Source organism: Enhydra lutris, unplaced genomic scaffold, assembly GCF_002288905.1.
Source record: "Enhydra lutris kenyoni isolate GAN:26980312 unplaced genomic scaffold, ASM228890v2 scaffoldscaffold28, whole genome shotgun sequence".
In the NCBI taxonomy this organism is placed as follows: Eukaryota; Metazoa; Chordata; class Mammalia; order Carnivora; family Mustelidae; genus Enhydra; species Enhydra lutris.
The window spans coordinates 3,839,528-3,860,765 of NW_019154112.1; the positions used below are offsets into that span (position 1 = coordinate 3,839,528).

Here is a 21,238-nt window from a genome sequence, read left to right on the forward strand (position 1 = left end):
GGGTTGAGCCTCTGCCTTCGGCTCAGGTCATGATCTTAGGGTCCTGGGATTGAGCCCCACGTCGGGCTCTCTGCTCAGCACTGAGCCTGCTTCCTCCTCTCTCTGCCTGCCTCTCTGCCTACTTGTGATCTCTCTCTCTCTGTCAAATAAATAAAAATCTTTAAAAAAAAAAAAAAGAAAGTTCTAATAATAGATGATAGTCATCACACAGAAACCAGATAAAGCAAAGGAGAAAAAGCAGGGGTTTTTAACATTAGACAAAATATTCTGATCATTCAGTAAACAAGAAGAGGGATGTTTTTTAATTAATAAAGCATAAAATCTTCAATGAAGACACAGTCAGGGCCCACTTATCCATTTGGCACAGTACACACAAAGGTCCACAGTGCTTTTGAGGGTTCATGAAAATGTTTACACTTCTTTTAAAATAGAAAATGAACTTTTAGGATGAAGAACATATCTTAATATATAAATATATAACATGAATGTATTTATCTATATACCAACACAGTCGCAAAATATAGCTCTGGATTTTTTTTGAGGAAAGGGTCTAGAAAGGCAAATGTGTATAGGGCCCACAGATGTCATAATGCAGCCCTGGGTATCATGGTCATGGATGTTTATGTGCCGAAGAGAAAACAGCAAAATGCAAACAGCGGAGATCCTGGACTCTGGAATTAGAGAGCTCATGACATTGTGGCTACAACCGCTGAACGTGACTTTGGGTTGGCTCTTGGGGAGAGGGTGAGTCAGGGAGTGCCAATATGGTCATGAACCGGCTGGTTGGATCCTGCTGGTCAAGTTTACAGAAAAGGGTCTGCAGAGAGGGAAAGATAGCAAGTACCTCTTGGGGTGTCTTCTCAGCTATCCCACCTTATGTGGGAAGAGTGCCCCCAAGACCTCCCTTACACTGTCCTAGGGCTTCATATAAATTATCTGTTGTCACACTGGGCCACCAACCATACAAAGTTGGTTCTCAGGGAGAAAGCTCACCAGGGCTGGGGCTCCAGGAACCTAAACCACAGAGCCCAGAGACACAGAGGTTGAAAGTGGATTGATGGAGCGGTGTTTGTGGCCACATTCAGGGACAAAGTGTACGAACCCCTGGGGTCTCAGAACTTGCCTTTTTCTCTCCTCTATGAAGTCAACCCTCCCTCAAATCCTGAGAACCTTGACGTTTTTATCATAAATTTTCTTTGGGGCTAAAGCTGTTCTGAATCATATTTTATGTTTGTAACAAAAAGAAATTTTAGGGGCGCCTGGTTGGCTCAGTACATAGAGCATGTGACTCTTGATCTCAGGGTTGTGAGTTCAAGCCCCACGTTGAGTGTGGAATCTATTTGAAATTTAAAAAAGAAGAAGAAGAAAAAAAAAATAGAAGGGCACCTTGGTGGCTCAGTCAGTTAAGTGTCTGCCTTCGGCTCGGGTTGTGATCCCAGGGTCCTGGGATTGAGTCCCACGTCAGGCTCCCTGCTCAGTAGGAAATCTGCTTCTCCCTCTGCCCCTCTCTCCCTATCCCTACTCATGCTATCTCTCTCTCTCACACACAAAAATAAATAAATAAAATTTTTTTAAAAATTAAAGAAAGAAAGAAGAAAAGAGAAAAGAAAAGAGGACAAGACAAGACAAGACTTTAGAAGTACAGGGACTTGATAACCCTAAGATCAGAAGTGTAAACGGAAGCAGTGTGCCCCAGACCCCAGTGTGGCACCAGTCATCTAGGCAAGGAGGTTTAACCTCGCCAGCATGGCCATTTCCCCTCCCTTCTCTTTCCAGTGCAAAGGTTGTCACTAATGGGGCGATTATTCCTTGATAGAGAAAGCGCTCTCCCATTGTGCAGATGAGAAAACTGATGCTCATAGTAAAGAAATATCCCCATCCAAACACCACTGGCAAGTTAAACACAGGAGAAGGCCTGGTAGGAGGGCAGAGAGATCTGCCAGCTAGCATCAATCAGTGACCTCCCTCACCCTAAGTCTGCTCAACCCTACCCTGCCTAGACCAGCAGCCACAGCCAACTTCTCTATCTGACTCCCTCTGTCACCAGGGCTCCAATCAAATGGGTTGCTATTTCCCATCTTCTCCCTAACCCAAATATCTCTGAAACACTTTTCTTAGCTTTTAGTTTTTACTTGTGTATTTCAATAGATTTTCAATTCTGAAAGGTAGAGAAAATATTAAGTTATTAAAAATACAAGTGAAGGGGCGCCTGGGTGGCTCAGTGGGTTAAAGCCTCTGCCTTGGGCTCAGGTCATGATCCCAGGGTCCTGGGATTGAGTCCCACATTGGGCTCTCTGGTCAGCAGGGAGCCTACTTCCTCCTCTTTCTCTCTCTGCCTGCCTCTCTGCCTACTTGTGATCTCTGTCTGTCAAATAAATAAATAAAATCTAAAAAAAATACAAAAAGCTGCAGAGTTAGAAGAAATTTCTACGAGCACAAGTAGTGTAGGTGTACTTGAGAACTGGCCCACTGTGTGACCCACCAATACGGCCCAGACCTAGGGGAGACATGAAGTAACATAGGAATATGTCACTGTGACCCACATACTTTGGCTGGAAAGTGGAGTCCCAGCCCTGTAGAGGTGAAGTGGCAGGACCTGGGACATGACCTTCACACCAGCGGCCATAGTATCCAATGTCGCTTTTACCTGTTATGCTTTACAAAGCCTTGTTCCTATTCAAAAGGCCTTCCACCTGGAAGTAAAATGTTACTAATAGAGGGGCACTGGTGTGGCTCAGCCAGCTGGGTGTCTGTCTTCAGCTCAGGTTGTGATCCCAGGGTCCTGGGATGGAGTGCTGCATAGGGCTCCCGGCTCACAGGGAGTCTGCTTCTCCTTCTCCCTCTGCCCCTTCCCTCCCGCTTTATCTCTCTCTCATGCTCTCTTGCACTCTCTCTCTCTCAAATAAAAAAAGTCTTTCAAAAAGATGTTTCTAGGGATGCCTGGGTGGCTCAGTTGTTAAGCGTCTGCCTTCAGCTCAGGTCATGATCCCAGGGTCCTGGGATTGCATTGGACTCCCTGCTCTGCAGAAAACCTGCTTCTCCCCCTCCCACTCCCCCTGCTTGCGTTCCCTCTCTCACTGTGTCTTTCTCTGTCAAATAGATAAATAAAAGTCTTAAAAAACAAACAACAAAAAAAGACTTTTACTGCTAGAAAGAGAAGCCAGAGCAAATGGATTGTCATGCCCCTGTTACCTGAGGGAAGGCAATGTGGTGGGCTGGCTCTCACTGAGGTTTATTCTACCATCTTGGCGGTTTGAGACTTAAAGGAGGTGCCCTTATAGATGTCCCTGGTCTTCATTTAGGGACCAGTGGGACAAGTCTTCCCAACTGAGTTGTCAGCCGGTAGTGCCGGTTCCCATGAAACTACCCTGACAGTGAGAAAAATAAGAAAAAAAATGAAAGCAAGCCAACTGCAAGCACCCAGCGGAGATTTCTGCTCACTTGCACAGGCTTGAGCTGGAAAATATTACCATGGCCTGTTAGGATATGGCCCTAACAAACTTGCAGGAATAGGGGCTACATACCCACAAAACTGGGTCACCACCCCCTACTGCACAGGCTCTTCTTTCTGAGGCAACTACAGCCTTACCTTGACACATGTCCTTCCCTGTCCGTCTCTCACCCCTACCCACGCTCCTCCCACTGGCTATCCTGATCTGTTCAGAAACTACAAATCCCAGCATGCAACACAGCCAAGGAGCAGGAGGCCTTCTGGGCTATGTAGTGCTCCCAGGTACAGTGATCCAAGTGGTCCAAATTTTACAAGGTGTTTTTTCACGATGTTAGGATGCAAAAAAAATCTCAGCACAAGGCTAAGATGCATCTCCAAGAATGTGAAGGGCTAGAGCACCCATCCCAACCTCATCCAATCTGGGAGGGGCCTTGATAATGCACACATCTGTCATTATCACTTATCTTTCCAAACATCATCAGTGACTCCCTCCTCCTTATTGGGTTCAAGTTCAACTTCTTTGAGAGGCAGTCAAAAGTTTCAGAACCCAGCCCTTCCTGCAAGAGTTTGTGTTCTGACCCAATCAAACCCAAAGTAGCTCCCCAAAGTCTCTGCCTCTCTCCTCTTTATCTGCTTCCCACCCTATCCAGAAACTCGCACTGCCCACAGCCCCTGGAGCCACTGCCAGCACCCACATGTTTGGATATCAGGGACCCTGCGCTACCCACACCCAACACCATCCCAAAACTACCCCCTCTGGAGTTCTGCCCTTCAAATCCTCCCACCTTTCCTCAGAGCCAGGCCCTCACTTGCCCCACCGGAGGCAGAAATCCTGCTGCAAGGAGAGGGCTGTGCTTCTGGCATCCTCCGAGGCAACTTGGCACAGAATTGCTCGTGAAACTGTTGTCTGGGGTTGGTTGGCATTCTAGCTAAATAGGCTTTTGTGGATTGGCCTGGGATCCAATTGCCGTGTATATAAATGCTATTTGAGTGAATGTATGGCATTGCTTCCATGGAGAAAATCCCTCTGAGCTCAGAGCATCTGACCAAAAGTGACCTTTGGGGACACTCCCCTTTGTGCTCTGGGGGCAACCTCTGTGGGTTTGGCTCCAATTGCAGAGAGGGCCCGGAGAAGCCTCAGCTCTGGCCCAGCTTGGCTGGGAGTAGGTGTGGGCAAGGATATATTTAGGTCGGATCTTCCCTTGAGCTGACGCCCAGGAGGAAGGAGAGGGGGCTGCCCAAAGCCTTCGGGACTTGAAGATGAAGACGGAAGGCGTGAGTGATCCCAAAAACCCATCCACTGCCTGGCCCAGAAAAGACGAGATCAAGGGGTTCCCCTCCATTCGGCCTTCTCTTGGGATAGGAGAGTGGGGGTTCAGGGGGTGACGAAGGAAGGGGCAGCATGTTAAGGATGCCTTATTCCACTTGCCCTTTGGCGGGCTGAGGTCTTGGCGCCGGCACCAGGGGGCAGCAGAGGCGGAGAGATGCGCGCGGAGGAGGGTTTGTTTTTTGGGGGGATGGGAGTTTGTTTTCACCTGCAAATGGTTTTCCTGCCCACCATCGATGCCAGGCTGGGCTTCTAGATCCCATAAGAAAGCTTCCTTCGATCAACCATGAGCTAGCTCCACCACTCTAGGCTTTCAGAGAAGGAATTCTGTCCTCGGGAGGGGGCGACGATCAAGGCTGTGCCGTCGCGGATCCATCGGGAGGGGCGGGACGCTGCCTCCCGGTACTCGGGGACCCTCCCCGGCCCGCCTGGTTGCGGGGCTTGCGGCTGCCCGCACGAGCGCACGGAACCACTCGCACTCGGACACCCGCAGCCACGCGTCCAGCGAAGAAGGGGTGTCCCGATTAGAAGAGGGCCTGGAGTAAGTTTTATTCTACTGCCAGGACTGGAGGGAGCCGGGAAATGTTGTATGAGGATGGGAAGCCCCAAGAGAGGTGGGGAGGTTAGCTAGGGACGCCTGGCTGAGCTGCTGCCCTGAACAGAAGGGCCCTACCCAGACCCAGAGGGCACAGAGCTTCTGAGTAAGCCTTGAGAGGGGCCGCTAGGGAAGAAGTGGGGGCGGCACAGCACGCGATGGGACGAGGACTGTGCACTCGACACAAAGAGAGCCTGGACCGGGATAGCGGTAATACTGGCAGGTGCGGGTAGCCTTCGACCACACCCACAGCCGGGGCGGGGCGGGGGGGGTGGTGGTGGCAGGAAACATTGTCTTGGACGTGAGCCTCAGTTTCCTCATTTGCAAAGAGTTGAGACTAGACCTCGTGAGGCCCCCTTCCACCCCTGAGGTCCCTAAAGATGGGAAATGGGGGTGCAGAAAGGTCGTGTTTGATCTGGACACGAGGAAGACAGGCACACCCTTACCCAAAAACAATCCAGCACCCATGTCACACGGAACCCTGTCTCCCCACGCAACGTCCCTGGGAGATCAGCTTGTGAGTCTGGACTTGTCAGCCAGGTTTCATGAACTCTTTCTGGGCCTTGACACCACAAAAAGACAGGCCCTCTGGGGAAAAGGATGAACCCTTCCATTTCTGGGAAAGCCTCAGCCAGCAAAGAGGGGTACAGGTCGGGGTCTGGGGAGAGGGTTGAAATAACAAGCACCACACACACGCACCCTGGAAGGAGATCACATTATTTAACCATCAGTCAGAAAGGACACTGCTCGTAGGGCTAGACAAGGTCCTGGGAGTCCCTTCCATTCAGACGCCACACATTAACCTTTCCATAGCGGTATCAGCGAAGGTGAGGGGGCGCTCAGGGGTGGGACCAGGGTGGCCAGGAAGGCAGTGGGATACTGGGGGGCTCAGAGCCATGGGATTGACAAGCTGATAAGGACGAATTTTCATATTTCAACAGTGCTGAATACAGGCCCTGCTCTCACCCCTCACCCTTCCGTTTCCCCCGACCCCCGGGGAGATGTGGCCCGCTCCCCAAGTTGCAGGCAGTTCCTGCAAGCCCCAGACCAAGTGAGAGACAGATGGTGCGTGGGTCAGGGAGCCCAACACCTGGAAGGCGGAGCAGGGGAAGCCCCACCCTGGGCAGAGAGACTCAGACCCTGAGGCAAAGGAGACCATATATTCCAACATTCACAGTGGGTGCTACAGGCGGGCTGTGAGGGAGGTGGGGTTTGGCCTGAAAATGTCCCCCCACAGTCACTGAGGAAAGCCCTGAGGCAAGGAGGAGGGGGATGGGGCTCACCCTTGGAGAGCCCTGTCTCCAAAGTCTGCTAATTTTTGTTGGCGTTTCTCTCTTTATCTTTTTTTGTTCTTTTGTTCTCCATTCTTTAAATAATTAATATAATTACTTTTAAATACAAAATACACAGTGTCCTTTCTCTTCTCTTCTGCTTGTTTGGGGGTGGTTGGGAGGTGAGTTTTAAATAAGGGTCCCAGCTGTCTAACAGGTCACGGGTTCCAGGTGGGAAGGCCAAGAACCCCAGATGCCCCCCCCCTGGGGCGCCCGGCTCATGCTTTACCCCTCCCCTGGTCTGCCCCTGACTGGGGGCTCTTCGTGCCCTGGCCCAAAGCCCCCTAGATGGTGAGGAGCCCTCTTGGGAGGCGGCACAGAGCTAATGCTGTGGGATTCCAGGTGTGCCTGGTTTTGGTGCATGGGGTTAGACTGAGCAGGTCCTAGCCCATGAAGCAGACAGGCCCCAGCAGCACCCCTCCCCGCCGTGGGGGGGCCCCCAGGTCTGAGAAGGAGGCATCCAGCACTGGTAGCTGCTCCAGCACGGGTGTCCGCACCTCCAGCACTGTCCGGCCTTGCTGTGTCTTGAGGGGAAGACAGGAGAGAGGGAGCAGTGAGCGTGGTGGAGGGGCATGTGCACACACACCCCCAAGATCCCCCAGGCTTGGCACCAGGCTCGCCTCTCCTCTGAGGGCCCTAAGATGCTGTTCCTCCCAATCCTTGTCACGTGGTCAGACTTGATAGATTTTCTTCCTCAAATGTCTTCCAGAGTCAGGGTTGGGAAAGCTAGGGAGATGTGTGTGTGTGTGTGTGTGTGCGTGTGTCTGCACACGTGCACAGATGCACGTGTGCTCACGAGCCAGTCTGTGGGTTTGTCTTTGAGACTATCCCCCTGGGGTGGTTGTGTGAGTCGGCTTGACTCCACAGGGTGTGTAAACACATGTCTGCAGTGTAACTGCATGATAACATCGGACACAATTCCCCATGTGTGCATGCGTGACCCTGTCCAGGCAGCACCAGGGGTGTATGCACATTCTGTGGGTATCTGTGTGCTCCTGTGCCTTCACGGGGCAGGGGTGATTTGCACCCCTGCGTGCCTCCATCCGATAGCCTGTGTGAATGTTTGCACCAGCCTGCGTGACTCACTCCGGGTGATGCTGGTGTGCGCACAGAGGTGAACCCCACCTTCCATCCTTCCCATCCTCCTTGCCATCAGCACCCCCTCAGGTGTATCTGACACCAAGAAGCTAGAGCCTCCTGCTTTTCCTGCGTGCCTCCACCCAAAGAGTCTTCCTGCAGCCTGACTTAGGGATGCACCCTGATCCAGCTCTTCCTGCTTCCCACCTGACAGCCGTCTCTGAATTCCTTGACATAGGGGCTGGTCTCCAGGCTCAGCTCATCCTCATTGGCCCCCCGGAGCTTCAGGGGACCGCCTTGGGCCATCCCAGAGCAGGGGTAGGAGACATCCTGATGGGCTGAGACACTGAGCAGCCGCAGGAAGGTGAGCTGCACCACACCGACTGGGGAGCCTTCTGAGTCGACGTAAGAGAACTGGCGGGAGAGAGGCTGGTGGTGAGAGGCAGATGGAGCAGGGCTGGCAGAGCATCTACAGAAGCGGGGTCCCTGGGGCTGGGGTCACGGGCAGGGAACAGGTGGGCAGAAAGAGCTGAGGGAGAAATGAGGGACCAAAGCAGGAGGCTGGGACTGACTGAGGGTAAACAGAAGGCAAGCTTTGTCTAGGGTTGTCGAGGGAAAAGGCAGCGGGCTGGTGGTAAGAAGGGAAGAGCCAAGGAAAGAAGGGGCACAGGCTCTGTAGTGCCAGGGCGCCTGTCACAGAAACCCAGAAGCCACTGGGACTGCTAGTGGGGCAGGGGAGGGAAGGGGGGCAGCCCTCACTTGCGTGACATCATCTCTGGGTGTCACACATGTTTCCCCTCCGGCTGTAAAGTTGCAGAAAACCCGGAAGGCATCCCGAGCACAGCCCTGGTTGGGGTCCACCCAGTACTCTCCTGTTGGGTGAGGGAGAGGAAAGGGTCAGGGTCCCCACAGGCGGGACCCAAGACACTCCTTGCCCCCCTTCCCACTCCCACCCCGCTGCTCCAAACCCCCACCCTCCCCACCATGCCCTCAGTCTCCAGGTCCCACTGTCCCCTGGAATCCCACAATGCTGCCCACCCTACTTCATGCCCCATCACCACCCTACACCCCTGCCCGTCTGTGGCATCCTTCCCCACAGCAGCACGCCCAGGCCCCCGATGGAGAGGGCAGGAGCACTGACATGTCACGTCGGTACAATATGTGGTGGTAGATTCGCACGCGTGCCCGTCTGTGTAAATGCAAGCATGTGTGTACACGTGTGTACGTTTGTCATTTCTTGCAGGCAGCAGGCTGATCGTGAGCCGGTCTGCACCGGGAGGACCAGGTCAGTTGTCAAACATTGAAAAACTCCCCACCTGGCTGGTGAAGAGCTGCCCTTCCAGGCCCCTCAACCCTCACCCCCACCCCACGCCTTCCCCCAAGAAGTCCCTGCATCCACTCTGCTTTTCATCCTGTTGTGACGCCGTCTCCTGAGGCTGGCACTGACCGTCGGGCAGCTCCGGATGGCAGAGCTTCAGGTCCTGGCAGGTACGAGCGGGGCTGTCCTGGGTCCCTGTCGGCCGCCTCATCTGCTCAATCTCCTCCCGCAAGGAGTCGAGGGAGCCAAAGATCTCCTCCAGCCCCCCAGCACTGTGCGGAGCCCCCCCAGTCGGCATGGCCTCATCCTCCTGCATCAGGCGGCTTCCATCCACGGAGCGCCGAGTCTTCTTGGGCATCTGGATGGGCAAGGGCTGGATCACCTCGCCGGGGGGGCCCTGGGTGGAAGGAAGAATGGAAAAGGTGAGAGACAAATGGATAGGAGGTGGAAGCCAAGAAACTCCGAGAAAGAGAGGCAGAGGCGGAGCAGACAGAGGCGGGCCCTGACTTGCAACTCACCGGGTGTCCTGGAGGACCCTGGACGCCCTTCTCTCCCTTGGGTCCAGCTGGGCCCTGCCAAGGAGTAAATGAGCTCATGGAGGAATCAAGGGCTCATGCATGCAGTCAAGGCCGCAGAAGGTTCAAGTCAGTCTCTGGGCTGGGAATGAGCAGCTCTGCTGGAGGGAGCATGTTTGCCTGGAGAGGAAGTGCCAAGTCTGGCTGGGGGAAGGGGGCAGAGCTCAGAGCTGGCTGGGGGTCACTCACTGTGGCTCCTTTAGCTCCTTTGGGGCCAGCAGGTCCCTGGGAAATGAGGAAGAAAGAGATGGTCACCATGGGGGAGGGGTAGGACAAGGAGGAATGGAGAGGCAAAGTCATGAGTCCACAGGACCCTGGCTTTACTATAGGAGGGGCAGGCCTGAGGGAACACGGGGACATTCCGGAAGCCCTGGAAGGACGGGGGAGGAGACACTGTGTAAGGACATATGGAGGACACTGGGGCCTGTTCTGCTTGGCTGGTGGTTGCCATGGATGCCACTGGGGGATTATGGAGAGAGAGCAGTAGGGTTTAGGGGATTTAGTGAGGAACAGATGGGGTACTCACAGGGAGGCCGGGAGGCCCTCCAGGACCAATAGGGCCAGATGCTCCCGGGATACCCTAGGAAGGAAAAGGGCATGGTTCAGCTGGGTCCCCCTCCACACCCCTCCTGACCCCCCACCCCCCAGCTGAGTCTCCACCTCCACCCTCCCCACCCCCATCACGAATCCCCAGGCTCATCCTCCCAGAACTTCCAGGACCATGTCCTCACCGTCTCTCCCTTCTGTCCAGCAGAGCCCTGAGGGCCAGGAAGTCCCCGATCACCCTTCTCTCCCTGCTCCCCAGGGGGCCCAATCAGCCCGATGAGACCTGGGTGACCCTGGAGAAAGGACAGGTAGTCGGTCAGGGGGAGGCAGAAAGGAGACACACGGATGCAGAAGGAGGAACCCACAGGGGTCAGAGCCTAAATGACAGGAGAGACTCGGGCAGGGGGCCAAGGATAGAGCAGGGCCTGTGAATAGCCCTCGCTGAGCAAGGACCCCAGAGACTCGGTGTCAGAGCCCTGAAGCACAGCGGTAGACACTTGGGGCCCCCATAGTCCTCCGGGCTGAGGGTAAGGGGAGATACCCAGCCGCAGGTCTGTCACTCACCTTCTCACCCTTGGCTCCAACATCACCTCGCAGGCCAGGAAGTCCCGGGGGTCCCTGTGGGGAGATAGAAATCACTCTGTCCATGGAAAGGTGGGACCAAGCTCTCCCCAGAGCCATGTCCCACCTCCTTCAGGGCTTCAGATGGATGCCCACTGCCCAAGAGCACCACCAGCCTCGCCCCACCCACCCCACCCAATCCAGAGTCACTCACCAGAGGACCTGGAGGTCCCGCCTGGCCTGTGGCCCCAGGACGGCCTTGCTGACCCTGCAGATTCAAGGGGACCACAGAGATCAGGAGAACTGTCCCCACATGGGCACCCTTCCTAAGGCCCCTGACCCCTCCTACCCTCAGCCAAGCCGCTCCACTCCATGACTCACCACTGAGCCTGGGAGTCCCCTTAGACCATCAGGACCAGGTTTCCCTGCTGGGCCTGCTGGACCCACAGGGCCTGTCTTCCCTGGGGCACCCACAGCACCGGGATCCCCCTGAAACATATACAAGGAATGAGTCTTAAAAGGCAGAGGAAAGGGGTAAGGGTGGAGGTAGGGGGTCCAATGTGGAAAGGATGAGGCAGAGACAAAGGGCCAAACCCCAGGAGCCCCAAAGCAGGAACAGGAATAAGTATAGGGAACCCCCCTTGAGATAAGAGGTTCAATATGGGGTAGACATCTGGAGAGAGGAATCTGAGGAACCAGAGGTGCCAGAAGATGGGGGGAATATTCCAGCATCCAGGATGGCCTCTACCTCACCTTGGCTCCCTTCTCTCCTTGCCGCCCCTCAGGACCAGGGGTGCCGGCAGGACCCTGCAGGTAGAGACAGGAAGGAAAAGTCAGTGAGTCACCAGGCTCAGCTGCTTCCCCATCCTCCGGGGGCCATGAACCTGTGCGTGTGTGTGCCCTTGCCTGCGCGCGTGCGCGCACACACACGTGCATGCACCAACAGAGTTGCAGAAGCTGATTCCCAGACAAGCTGGTACAGCTGTACCGGTTGTTAAAATACCGAGGAGTTCTGTGTATTCAGGGAAGAGCCACCTGCCCGCATATAGTCTACCATCCACACACCTTCTACCCCAGCAAATAGAGGGTTAATCCGAGGCCCATCAGGGACCCTCCAGGAAAGCTAGCCATTCCTCCAACGTCCATTCTGACCAATTGATGGGTACCACCACCCCACACCCTGGCAAGAACATACATAGCAAAGCCCAGGAACAGACATGCTCCCTTATACACGGCACACTTACAAATACAAATGTCCACACACATGCACCCTGCCCCCAGGCAGCTCCCTGCCCATCCCATCTCCACTGCCCCCATCTCCTATCCACCCAGCCAAGGACTGCCCCTCAAGGTCCCGGATGTCCACCTCACTTACCCGCTTTCCAAGTGGTCCAGGAGGTCCATTCTCCCCAGTGGGACCAGGGGATCCCTAGGGAGGGACAGGGGTGGGTGAGTGTTTAGCCTCCAGCCAATGGAGTGGGGCTTAAAAAGGTGGTAATGGGCCTGAAGGCTTGGGCTCTGTAGTGGAGGGATGGGTCACTGGTCACTCACAGGCTGTCCTGGCTCTCCATCCTCTCCTCGGTCACCCTTCGCACCATCCTGGCCCTGCAGGGATGCAGCAAGGTTAGGGGTTGCCCCAACCTAGCTGGCGTCACCCCCAAAACTGCCAATCTTCCCATCCCTCTGCCTGCCCTGCCCTACCCCAGCTTCCCACATTCAAGCCAGTCAGCTGCACAAAGGCCCATGCAGGAGCCCATCCGCTATCTCCCTTCCCCTCCCACGAGCAGACTCACCCTAGGGCCACCTTCTCCAGGAGGGCCAGGATCACCAGGAAAACCAACGGGACCCTAATGCAGAGAACAGGGTCGAAGTCACCACCCCCTAACCCTACCCAGAGCCAGCACAGATGCTCAGAGCACATGCCACACCCTCCCTCCCCAGCCAGTGCCCCGGTGCCCAGGTGCCCAACTGCACAACCAGGGAAGATGGTCCCTGGCGCTCTCATTTCCCCACCTCATGTGCTGCATGCTTTCTGATGCTTTCAGGGAATTAATTAGAAGGCATCTCTCACTTTCTTTCTCTGGATTTCACACCCTGCCATGGATTTCATACATCCCTGCCAGGAGACCTCATTCCAGAGCCTTCCACCCAAGTATCCCCCCATTCCTGGGTTCCCCCTACTCCAAGACCCTCCCAGCCCCTCCCCTAAACTCACAGGGTTCCCTTTGGGGCCATCATCACCGGTGGGGCCTTTAGGCCCTGGTGGTCCTGCCTCTCCTGGTTGCCCCGACTCTCCTTTCTCTCCACGCTCCCCGCGTGGGCCCTGAAGGATGAGTAGAGGGTATGGATGGTCCCAAAGGGGTCTCAAAGATCAAGGATGCAGCCCCTGCTTCCAAGACACCTGCAGCCTCCCCTCCATCCCCTCAGTGACAGCAGGATGCTCACAGAAAGTCAAGCCCAGAGGGAGTCCTCGGGTCCCTCCTTCCCTCCGAAGAAAGAGCATGGGGCTCACTCAGACCCAGGGGTCCAGCCTCACAGAGTGTTAGGAGCACAGGCTCCTGGGCTGTAGAGGAGCTCCAGCTCCAGAAGGTCACAGTAACAGGGGCTGGGGTTGAGGAGGGTGTTGGGGATTAGGGAGCAAGGCCTCAGAGATCTCACTCACCTTGACACCGGGCTCACCCTGGACCCCTGGAGAGCCTGACTCTCCCGGCTCCCCCTGCAAGGAGATTGGGTTCAAAAACCTCCTTTCACCCCCAAATCTCGATATTCCCCATATTTCATTCTCTTTTGCCCCAACCCCAACCAAAGCTGGCAGAAGTCCAACCCTCATACCCCACCCCAAGACAAGCCCCTTCATTTACTCCCTTCCCAGTTACCTTCTCTCCAGGGGGACCTAGGTTCCCAACACCTCCCGGGGGACCTTGCGGACCCTGGAAGAGGAGCAGAAGTAGGAGTCATTGCTTAAGGGAGAGAGTAGACCCTGAATGAGCACCCCAAGGTCACAGCGGTGAGACAGAGGGATGCCTTCCAGGGCCGGCAACTTCTCATGGCAGCTGAGATGAGACTAGAGTTTATAGTCTGGGAAAAGGGAGGCAAGACTGGCCACAGTGATCTGAGAGGACTCACATCAGCTCCATTGGGTCCAGCTGGGCCTCGAGGTCCTGGGGGGCCAGGTGGTCCCTGAGGAAAACAGAGCAGAGATGGGGAAGGGAAGAGAAAGGAAGAGCATTAGGCATACAGGAATGCCAGAGGGTTGGGTGGGGTTGACATCCTAGGGTGGGGGTGGGGTTTTCAGGGGAGGGGGGCAGCCCCACCAGGAAGCAGCATGCAGGGAGCAGGGGATGCTGGGAGTGCTGGATGGAGGGGGAGAGACTAGCAGGTGGGGTTGGGGCCAGGGGGTCAGTGGGGTCACTCTCACCATAGGGCCCACATCTCCTGTTTCTCCCTTCTCACCCGAGGGGCCTGGCAAACCCTGTGCGGGGGTACACAGCACAGACCAGGATGACCGACCCACCAGAGAACAGCTCCAGGTACACTTAGCCTCCCTCCGATCCCACATGTCCCCCAGTCCTCAGCAGCAGGGCTGGTCAGCAGACCCATCCTGACCCCACCTCTCAGCCCCTGCCTCTACTCCCCCCAACTCACCTGTAGGCCAATGGGTCCCGGGGGCCCATTGAATCCTCTCGTTCCTTCATCACCTTTGGCTCCAAAGTGTCCCTGGGGTCCCCGAGCTCCGGGCTCCCCATCTGCTCCCTGAGGTAGAGGGAGGGCAGGGACAAGGACACAGAGATGGTCATGGGTCAGGAGTTCTCTATTCACAAACTCCACACCAAGCTGGGCACCAGGTCCAGAGCCCTCACTCCCACGCTCAACTCCAAGTGTGAAGGGGAACTGAGGGCAGACTAGAAGTTGCCAGCGCCCCTGGCGGGGCAGGGAGGGGAGCAGACGGGGCATCAGTCACTCACCGAGGCTCCAGGCTGCCCCACAGGACCAAGGGGTCCAGGGGGTCCAGGAGGGCCCTGGGGGGAAAAGGAGAGTCTGAGACACCAAGACAGGGAGAGACCAGGTGGAAACAAGGCTAAAGGCCAGAGATCAGAAGTCAAAAGTCACAGTCACTTACATGTTCACCCTTGTCCCCTTTAGTGCCCTTCTGTCCGGGGTCTCCCACCTCACCCTATGGGGACAAGGCAGATGAGATATTAGAGAAAAGACCCATGTGGGGCAAGGAGGGTAAGACAGGGATGGGGATGGGAGGCATGCGCAGATCAGCAATCTTATCTGGAAAGATTGGGCCCAGGGTCTGTAGGTTCCCACACCTTGTCTCCATCCTCTCCTGCCACACCGGGGGGTCCAGCAGGACCAGGAAGCCCCACAGGACCCTGCACCCCGTCTCGACCAGTTGGACCAATGGGGCCCTTCTCACCCTGGAAGAAAAGAAGAAAGGAGTCTTGAGCCAGAGAAGACCCTACCCCTCCAACACCCTCACAAGGAACTCTCTGTAGCCCAGCAGCTCACAACTCGCAGACCCCTCCCCAGTGTCTCTCCCCAGGGACCCCACACTCACCGGGACACCTTTCTCTCCTGCAGCTCCAGGGGGACCCTGTGGGCCTGGGCGCCCTGGGGGGCCAATGGGTCCCCCCGATCCTGCTGCACCTCGCTCCCCAGGGGAGCCCTGAGACAGGAAATGGAGTCAGACCCCCACAGCCCACCCACACCAGAGAAGCCCTGAACATGGTTCCCAGGAGAATAGCCCCAAATTGAATACACAACGGTGGATCCTAGACTCCCTCTGCCCAGTCCCACAGCCCTGCCTAGATCCGGATGCCCCTCTTCATCCCTCCTCACCCACTCTTTCTTGGCTCCTCCCTCCCACCCCTCAGGTCCCCCAGACTCACTGCAGGGCCAGGGGGACCCGCCGGACCTTCATTTCCCTTCAAGCCGGATCCACCCTGTGAACCAGAGATGGGGAGTCACAGATGTGAGTCGGGAAGGCAGGGAAAGATGAGGGGAGGGGAGGCAGACTTGGAGAAATGGGTGTGGGGGTGACACTGAGCGACTCCAGGATGCCAGGTGACTTGTTGGGGGACTGAGCTCTCACTCACAGCAGTGCCGGGGAGGCCTCTCTCTCCTGGGAAGCCCCTCAGACCAGCAGGTCCATCCTTCCCTGGAGCCCCTGGGGGACCAGGGTCACCCTAAGATGAAATGAAAGGCCATGAGCCACAGCCATGCTCCCGGATTGGACAGAGAGATCTCTGGCTTTTCTCAAATCCCCAACTATCTGTTCCCTTTAGCACCCCAACCCTGGCCTCCCAAGTTCCCCTCTGCCCGACCCCTTACTGACCTTTGTTCCTTCTTTTCCAGCTGTTCCAGTCAGTCCCTGCTCTCCCAGGGGGCCTGGGGGGCCCGGGTGACCCCTCTCCCCCATGGGCCCAGTTTCTCCTGCTGCTCCCTAAGAAAGAGACAGAAAGACTCCAAGCTGACCCTCTGCCCCGCTCCCCACCCAAAGAGTCCACCCTGCCATCCTAAAATGACCCCTCTGGATGCCCTTTATCCCCACCCCAAAGCTAGTGGGGAATTCCTGGGGCTCTCTTAGGCCACTGCGCTGGAGTGTAGTTCCCCAGTCTGGGGTAACTGCACCACCCCGCGTCCCCACTGGGGAGCTGCCGCTTTGGGACACGAGATGAGAACTGGCCCAGTCGGGATCCTGCTCCAAAGGGGCTGGGGCATGTGATCGGGAAAAGGGAGAAGAGGATCAGACAAACTAACTTCAGGGTCTGGGGTCCACTCTCCTCAAGGGGGCCGCCATACCTGAGGTCCCACCACCCCTGGAGGGCCAGGGGGGCCAGTCTTCCCTTGGAAACCCTGAGAGAGGAAGAGGAGAGAGCAGTTAAGGCATGTCAAGCACAGACACTGTGGGACAGACCCCAGGTTCCTGGAGGAAGGGCAGAGTCACCACGGAGTCCTTGGCCATGGGTCTGAGCAGCACCAGGACAATCCCTTTGCCAGAAGAATCTAGCAAAGGTGGGCCTACCAGATAGTCCTGGAAGGTCTGGGGGAGCCAGGGGCATTACTTACCACTTCCCCTCTCTGGCCTGGGTGTCCCGGCAGCCCATCCTTCCCAGGGGGACCCTAGAAAGGGTTCAGGCATCAGGTGAACGCTGGGCTGGGAAGGAGGATGGAGAAGAATTCACAGAACCCAAGTGGGTCAGAGGTCAACTTACCGGAGGTCCTTTGGGACCAGGAAATCCATTGGGGCCTTGAGGTCCAGGGAGACCCTAAAGACAGAGCCAGGTTGAATGAGGAGAATGGGCAGGGGGTGCATATTCCCCGGACCCCTACCCAGGGAGAGAGGGCGAGGGTTCCACTCAGGCTCCCTAGGGAGCACTGGAGAACAAGAGACTCAAGCCATACTCACCCTTTCTCCGGGGGGGCCATGGGGGCCATCACCACCTGATGTTCCCTGTGGGGGGGAAGAGAGTCAGAGGGGAAGAGGCACTGCCTTCTAGCTCTGCTGGAGGTCAGAGGAATCAACTGGGAGCCAGGCTAAGGGGCAGATGGTGGATGGAGTCCTGCCAAGACCACTAACCTTAGTGCCAGACTTCCCCGTGGCACCTCGGGGTCCCCGCTGACCCCGTGGACCCTAGAGAGCAGGGAGGGGAGCTGTCAGAAAAACCCAAATGCACCTCTTGGGATCTTGAGCCACATGTCTGCCCCCCACACTCACCGTGGGGCCCCGCTCTCCCCGAGGTCCTGACTTCCCTGACAGGCCCTGGTGAGAAGGAAGCAGAAAGAACACATCACCAGAGGCATGATCCCACCCATAGGGCAGCCCTGCCCTCTGCACCCCTTCCATTCCCCCAGCTTACCCGGGCTCCCTTCTCTCCACTGGCACCAGGAAAACCAGGAAATCCCAGGGACCCCTGGTGAGGATGGAGAAGGAGAAAATTGAGACGTCATGAAAACAGAGGCCCTAGAAGAGCCAGTGGGGGTCAGGAGAGGTGATGGAGGCAGCAGGGTGGGAGGCCTGGGCTCTTCCAAGAACTAGGTGGCCTTGGACACACCACCCACACCCCCCGCGGCTGCCTGGCCCTCTGTTTCCTCATCTGTAGAATGGGGTTGAGCTAAGTTCACTCTAGGGTCCCCCACCACTGTCAGTCTATGCTTCCTAGAATCAGGGGTCAGAGAAGGGAAGAAGAGAAGGGGCACAAATGGGGCATAGTATCACCTTGGGACCCTGGCGTCCAGGGTAGCCAGGCAGACCAGGAACACCCAGCTTGCCCTGTGGAGAGACAGGGAGCAGTTGGGAAGGAATCAGACACCACACCATTCCTGGAGACCCCAAGCCCCAGAGACAGGAGCCAGCCCCCACCCAGCGACCCTCCCCAGCAAACCTCCAGGCCCCAGCCCCTCCTCTCCTGCTCCACAGGCTGCCTGGCTTTTGTCCTCCATCCTTCCTGAGAGTGGATTTTCCCCAGCTCTGGGACTGGGATCCTGCCTCCTCTGCGCCTTTAAACCCATGGCTCCATGGAGTTCCATGATCTACCCCTGCCCACCCCCCAACCTCAGCTCTCCTTCCCCAGCACACACTCCCTGCACCACTGAGACCAGTCCCCTTGCAGGTTCACACACCACATTCAGGATGGCCTCTGCCCCCCGACCCGTGTCTGCACCACCCCAAACCCTCCTGACATGCACCCCCTTCCTCCTGGTGCTTCAGGGCCCACCATGCTCAGCCAGCGGTGAAGCAGAGGTTAGGAGCTGGCAGGCCTGCCTAGGCTCAAATGCAGGCCATGCCCATGACCGGCTGTGGTACGAACAAGCATCTTTACTTGTTGCAATGAACGTTCTCTGCAGCCCGGCGCTTAGGACAAGCAGGCGCAGGGCTGGCCCTCGGTGAGGGCATGGAGATTAGCTCTGTATGTCACCTCTTCTGACTGTTTGACTCTCCCTTCTTGTAATTCCCGCTGCTCTAAGTCTGGACACATTTTCCTTCTGCCTTGTACCTACATTCCTTATGCCAGCCTCATCCCTTGTCCCTACCTCTATGCCATGTAAATTCTCCCAACAGGGACTTTTCCTTGACTTCTTATGTATCCCCACCTCACCCCCAACTGTCAGTGACCAGGGGGTGCCTTCTACAGAGAGGAGCATAATTAATGTATCGTGGTCTTCAAATGACTCATTGACTCCAGCTGTGGGCACCCCCAAGCCCATCCTGATCCCAGTGTTCAGGCCCTCATCCCCTCCACGTCTCCTGTCACCTTTTCGCCCATGAGCCCGGGGGGGCCAGGGTCTCCAGTGGGTCCAGTGCGTCCCTTCGGCCCCTCGGGACCATCTTCTCCCCTAGAACCAGGAACTCCAACCTCTCCCTGGGTAAGACAGTTGAAGAGGTGAGTGTCAGGGACTGGTGGTGTGGGCTGGGCCCCAAAAGGAGAGGTGGGCCCCAGTGAGGCTGAGTAGGGTCCCAGAAACTACTGGAGGACAGGGAGCCCCACAGGGACAGGGAGAACACTGCGATTATCAGGCTGGTGGGATGCAGACTGTGCAGGTTGCCATCCTGCCAGGTTCGGGCTCCAAGGGAGAAGAGCACTGGAGTTGGGGAGTCTGGGGTTTCAGGAAACAGGCTGGTGACTGGGGGCTCCAACATGGAGGAACATCAGGACTTCGGGTTGGGGGGGCCAATGTGTGGGTTTCTACTTACCCTGTCACCTTTCACGCCCATGTCCCCTTTGAACCCGGGAAAACCGTCCTCGCCCTGAGAAAGATGGGGGTGAGAGGTCACCAGAGATGATAGGGGGTCAGGAGGTCAAATGGAGCATTTCAGAAAACATGGCAGAGGGGTGGATTTCTGAGCTGGAGAGCAGCACAGCGCCGGCTGGAGGGAAGGAAGTGGGGCAATTGCTGGGCAGAAGGGGTGGTGCGGGGCAGGGTGGAGGTGCTGGGAGGCTGGGGGCGCCTCTCTCACCTTTTCACCCTTATGACCCTTCAGACCACGAATTCCATCCACACCCTGGAATTAGAAGGCAGACAGAGACAGATCAGGGCTGGAGGTTGGAGTGGAAGGATCGAGTTCCTGAGACCCCAGCTGGCTCCCCTGATCACAGTCCTTTATCTCCCACCCTGGCTATCCATTACCTTGACACCTCGAGGTCCTGGGTATCCTAGGGGACCCTGAGGTCCAGATGGGCCCTGGAAGAAGAAAGAAAGGTATCTAAAAAGGGGTTTTGATGTGTGACTATGGAGGCTCAGGGCATGGAAGAAACAGTACAGACAACAATGGAGTCTGGATAGAGATACAGGGCATGGGGCCGAGAATATTTCAGAGCCACATGAATGGTAAGACAGGGAAAACCCAAGGACTTTGGGGCCCCAGAGCCTGGGTGGAAACTCCCTCTGGGTGAAAGCAGGTATGGAAGATCTCACCTGGTTTCCTTTGGTTCCAGGAGGACCTTCCTTTCCAGGGTGACCCTGGGGGTAGGGGGAAGGAGAATGTGACCACTGGCCACTGTACCTTCCCTGCACCCCTCCCTTCCCCTCTTTAACCCCACTTCCCCTTGTGACCCTAATGAAGCCAACTGACCACGGGCAGGCACCACCAGTGACCTCCCAGTGTGAGGGACACACCGTGTGGATAGTTACCAAACACACTTGGAGGTCATTCACTGGGATGGAGGGTCAAGTGGAATTTGGATTGAGAGGTGCGGACCCACTCACCGGAGGCCCATCGGAGCCAGGCATGCCAGGGAGCCCTGGTTTCCCTCGAGGACCCTGCAGGAGGAGGAGGAGGTAGAGGGTCACGAGAGGGATCAGATCAGACAGTGGCTGAAGTCCTAGCCACACAGTGAAGGCTCTCCCTACAACCAACCTCTCCAGCCCATCCCCTATCACCCAATCACTTAGTCACTTACCTTCTCTCCATGAGGCCCAACGGCACCCTGGGGCCCGGGGAGACCCTACGCAGAGAGAGAGAGAGAGAAGTCACAGGGCCCCACAGGGGTGGGCTGCTCTCTCCTGTAGCCAGCATCCCCATTCGGAGTATGGGCACTGGAGTTTGAGACCCTTAATTTCCATCCAGGGTCTGACCCTCTGTGGAAGCCCAGGAAGCCCTTGTTAAAGATGGGGAGGGGCTGGATAGGACAACTCACCTGGGTTCCAGGAGTGCCCTGTTGTCCAGGAGGTCCTGGCTCTCCCTGGGGTCCCTAGAAACAAGCAACCAGGCAGAGGTCAAAAGAAGATGCTGACGGGACAAACTGAGGGTGGAGAGCTGAGTCCTAGCTGGGACAGCAGAGCACAAGAACCAGAAGAAGGCAGGGCATCAAAATGGTCACCAAGGAAACGGGACCTTGGCTAAGGTTCTCCATGCCCATTACTCACCAAGCTCCCTTTGGGACCATGGGGACCATCCATGCCTCGGACTCCCTGAAACATGAGAGGGGCTTGAGCAGGCTGGAAGGCGG

At 56.4% G+C, this 21,238-nt stretch overlaps 1 protein-coding gene across 1 annotated transcript in view; it reads right to left on the reverse strand.

Annotated features, from left to right (window-relative positions):
- Window positions 1–6,081: 6,081 nt before the first annotated feature.
- The window catches only part of LOC111152193 (collagen type XI alpha 2 chain), a 29,406-nt gene continuing 14,249 nt past the window's right edge, over window positions 6,082–21,238 (reverse strand). The window contains 45 exon segments of the mRNA XM_022510584.1: window positions 6,082–7,228; window positions 7,989–8,195; window positions 8,541–8,653; window positions 9,229–9,496; window positions 9,618–9,671; window positions 9,864–9,899; window positions 10,201–10,254; window positions 10,406–10,513; window positions 10,785–10,838; window positions 10,996–11,049; window positions 11,163–11,270; window positions 11,535–11,588; window positions 12,157–12,210; window positions 12,333–12,386; window positions 12,575–12,628; window positions 12,997–13,104; window positions 13,444–13,497; window positions 13,658–13,711; window positions 13,908–13,961; window positions 14,200–14,253; window positions 14,427–14,534; window positions 14,747–14,800; window positions 14,902–14,955; window positions 15,098–15,205; window positions 15,346–15,453; window positions 15,677–15,730; window positions 15,884–15,973; window positions 16,123–16,230; window positions 16,590–16,643; window positions 16,857–16,910; window positions 17,003–17,056; window positions 17,197–17,241; window positions 17,368–17,421; window positions 17,506–17,550; window positions 17,648–17,701; window positions 18,007–18,060; window positions 19,043–19,150; window positions 19,483–19,536; window positions 19,747–19,791; window positions 19,917–19,970; window positions 20,205–20,249; window positions 20,496–20,549; window positions 20,690–20,734; window positions 20,927–20,980; window positions 21,156–21,200. Coding sequence (XP_022366292.1) covers window positions 7,088–7,228; window positions 7,989–8,195; window positions 8,541–8,653; window positions 9,229–9,496; window positions 9,618–9,671; window positions 9,864–9,899; window positions 10,201–10,254; window positions 10,406–10,513; window positions 10,785–10,838; window positions 10,996–11,049; window positions 11,163–11,270; window positions 11,535–11,588; window positions 12,157–12,210; window positions 12,333–12,386; window positions 12,575–12,628; window positions 12,997–13,104; window positions 13,444–13,497; window positions 13,658–13,711; window positions 13,908–13,961; window positions 14,200–14,253; window positions 14,427–14,534; window positions 14,747–14,800; window positions 14,902–14,955; window positions 15,098–15,205; window positions 15,346–15,453; window positions 15,677–15,730; window positions 15,884–15,973; window positions 16,123–16,230; window positions 16,590–16,643; window positions 16,857–16,910; window positions 17,003–17,056; window positions 17,197–17,241; window positions 17,368–17,421; window positions 17,506–17,550; window positions 17,648–17,701; window positions 18,007–18,060; window positions 19,043–19,150; window positions 19,483–19,536; window positions 19,747–19,791; window positions 19,917–19,970; window positions 20,205–20,249; window positions 20,496–20,549; window positions 20,690–20,734; window positions 20,927–20,980; window positions 21,156–21,200 — 3,339 coding nt within the window. The 3' untranslated portion in view covers window positions 6,082–7,087.